The sequence below is a fragment of the Mercurialis annua genome, linkage group LG6, assembly GCF_937616625.2.
Source record: "Mercurialis annua linkage group LG6, ddMerAnnu1.2, whole genome shotgun sequence".
In the NCBI taxonomy this organism is placed as follows: Eukaryota; Viridiplantae; Streptophyta; class Magnoliopsida; order Malpighiales; family Euphorbiaceae; genus Mercurialis; species Mercurialis annua.
In genome coordinates, this window is record NC_065575.1 from 4,419,973 (window position 1) to 4,422,912 (window position 2,940).

General features: G+C 27.9%; 1 protein-coding gene across 1 annotated transcript; it reads right to left on the reverse strand.

Annotated features, from left to right (window-relative positions):
- Positions 1-315: 315 nt before the first annotated feature.
- Positions 316-1,625, reverse strand: LOC126688269 (uncharacterized). Its single transcript, XM_050382904.2, has 3 exons — positions 1,488-1,625; positions 1,303-1,355; positions 316-605 (listed from the first exon to the last, which is right to left on the reverse strand). Exons 1-3 carry the CDS (start codon positions 1,543-1,545, stop codon positions 489-491), a joined length of 228 nt encoding a protein of 75 aa, XP_050238861.1. The 5' UTR covers positions 1,546-1,625; the 3' UTR covers positions 316-488.
- Between the last annotated feature and the right edge of the window lie 1,315 nt (positions 1,626-2,940).

Genomic DNA, 2,940 nt, shown 5'->3' on the forward strand with positions numbered 1-2,940 from the left:
ATTAGTAAGTTCCCTTTCATAAATGCTCAATTCATATATGCGGATTCTTGAATATGTTATTTAATTTTTATTATAAGCCGTATAAAAAATATATAATGATAATAATAATAATATAAGCTGTATACATATATAGAGGTTAATCAGATCAAGAGGCTTCTCGTTGGAATAAAATACAATGTTAGTAACTAAAATGAAATAGAAAAGTTTATTAACCAAACTATAATATGTAGCTAGTTGAGAAAAGTCAAAAGTTTAATAACACCCTTTACTATAAACATGCAAATATGCATCATCGAACTTAAATAGTTTAGAAGATGTTAAATATACTAGACCCCTTCGAAATAGGGATGTAATATAAAACTATATATTATACTCAAGAAATTCATTTGAAAATACAATGAAACTTCTTCTCATACATGGTAAACCCTATTTATAGAGATTACATATAGATTTATTTATAATATATAACATATAAAATAATGAATTAATTAAGGCCTTCCTCCTTTCTTTCTGGGATCATGTTTGGGGTTAGGTCCTGTGTCATCGTAGTCCAGCACCTCCACCAGAAGTTTCCTGCTGTTCATTTGGTTGCCGTCCATTTTCACCTATAGAAAAAGGTCGGTTAGCGGCTATGTTTCACGGAAACGGGAAAATATAAAATAAACGGAAACAAAGAAATTATAATTTTTACAAGAATAGCTATAAAATATGAAGTTTTGAAGTTCCATAAACATGTTTGCAAGCTGAAATGAAACATTGAAACATAAATTCGATAAATTTGCATGCAACATGAATCAATGGTAAATAACCTTATCTTGATAAAAATAGATCGACTATGACCTTAAAATAGATCGACTATGACCTTAAAAAATTACTTTTTAGTAAAAGTAATTTTTACCTTCAGAAAGGGTGTATCGTAATATCTGGGTTAAATATGTTTTTTATGAATGTTGAATTATAATTTTTTTATAATATAGTTAAAAAGTTATAAAATAATTGCCTATTGATAAATTTTTACTAAACGATTATTGAATTATAAAGAGTTATAAAACAGTTTTTTTTTTACAAAATGACCACTGACTTGCTGCTTGAATGAACATTTTTGCCTTGTCGATATCAACAAGTTGGTGTTTACGCCAGTAAACCGGTATCGTTTTATAATAAAACTATAATGAAATTTTTTATTTTATAAGAATTTCAAATCAAGCTAACCAACAATAGAGGGGAGTAGTTCATATTCTAAAGTTATAAAAATGTATATAGAAGTTTCGAATTCGAGATTGATCAACCACATCCATCTACCTTGTGAATCGAGTAATCTGGATTCGTGATTTCCCTGAAGCCTTCAACCATGCCTACAAGAGAAAATACAATTCTTTTTGTTAATAATATATTAAATATCTTAAAAAATTTAAAAAAATTACATTATAGTATGGTTAAATAAACAAAATGTAATTAATAAAATTGTGCATAATATTAAAATATACCTGAAGAAAAAGGGACAATGAGTAGAAGGAAGAGAACCAAGAGGGGTTTGAGAGCCATAATAAGTTGAATGTTATGCAAAAATGAATGGAAGATTGGGTTTTAATGGTAGAAAATTGTATGAGAGCTCAATTGTGTTATGGTGCACCCACCCAATAGCTACAGAATGATGATCAAATGCATTAAACTTTGCCCACAATTTATACCCTAAAGTCAACTACATTTTTTTATATTATATACTTTATAGAATCTAACATTTTAATAAAAAGGAAGAAAAAAAAGAGTACTCAAATGCATGTGGACAAATTAAGCACATAGCAATACTTTGCATGGCTTCAAATTCTGTAGCCAATTTCATCTTTGCTTTTGTACTATTTATCATGCACCTTTTTAAATGTCAATTAGATTCTCTTGTAAATAAAAACAAAGTTTAGAGGCATTATTAAATTTGTTAAACTCCAAAATTGCTCACAAATTATTTAAAAATATATATTTTAATTTGGATATTAATATTTTCGGCGTATAATTCTTTCTTAATTCAAATTTGAATAATTCAACGTGGCATCCACGGGGCGTGGTGTCGTTCATTTTTGTAGGACGAATGTAAAAAACTGTCAGATTCTACTAATTTTTTTTCCAATAATAATAGAAAATACTGAAGTAGTATTAAACAGTCAAATAAGACGGTAATAATAGGGTGGTTAAATTTTCTTTGTACGAATTATAAATTTTTAAGAGCTCCTTTTCTAACATTTATTTTATATTAGCTCATTTATCGAATTTCTAGAGCTCCTTTCAAATACAATTTTCCTTGTAATATTTTTCCTTGTTATATAGAGGTATAAATTATAATGAATTTAGAGCTAGAAAGAGATTAAGTCCAAACAGTCAGAAAATCGGAGATAAATACTAAACCAAAATTATGATTCCACCACTGAATTTATGTATTACCTCTACATGTATATAAAGGGCATATTTGAATATTTTTCCTTTATAGGCATACACGAAAGGATAAGTTAATTACGAAATTAGAGTTGTTTATAATTAAATAATGATAAGTAACATTATTGGCCTAGACCAATCTATTCGTAACAGGTACAGTAGTAAAACTGTTCCTTCCATGATCCGCAGGCCAAGGGATGTAAAGAAACCCATCCAAATAATCGAATTGAACTAGTAGAAATTTTTAGGTAGACCGAGTTTATCACGTTATCTGTAGATTAAGTCATTCATAATATGACACCTCATTAAAATGATGGTAATATCGTAATAATTGCCATCATTTTAATGAGATGTTGTATCATGAGTGGCTTAGTTTATGGATGACGTGGTAGACTCGATCTACCTAACAATTTCTCACTGAACTGGTAAATTTGATTAGAACTTTTAATTTTTTATTCGGTTTGATTTTAAATGTAATTAAAATTTAGTATATTTAAATACAATTAAACAGAA

Bases quoted from the DNA above. Each gene is read 5' to 3' on its own strand.
- LOC126688269 (XM_050382904.2), bottom strand. From the start codon at position 1,545: ATGGCTCTCAAACCCCTCTTGGTTCTCTTCCTTCTACTCATTGTCCCT. The intron at 1,356-1,487 runs GTATATTTTAAT...TTTCTCTTGTAG, and splicing joins CATTGTCCCTTTTTCTTCAG to GCATGGTTGAAGGCTTCAGG. The intron at 606-1,302 runs GTAGATGGATGT...CTTTTTCTATAG, and splicing joins CAGATTACTCGATTCACAAG to GTGAAAATGGACGGCAACCA.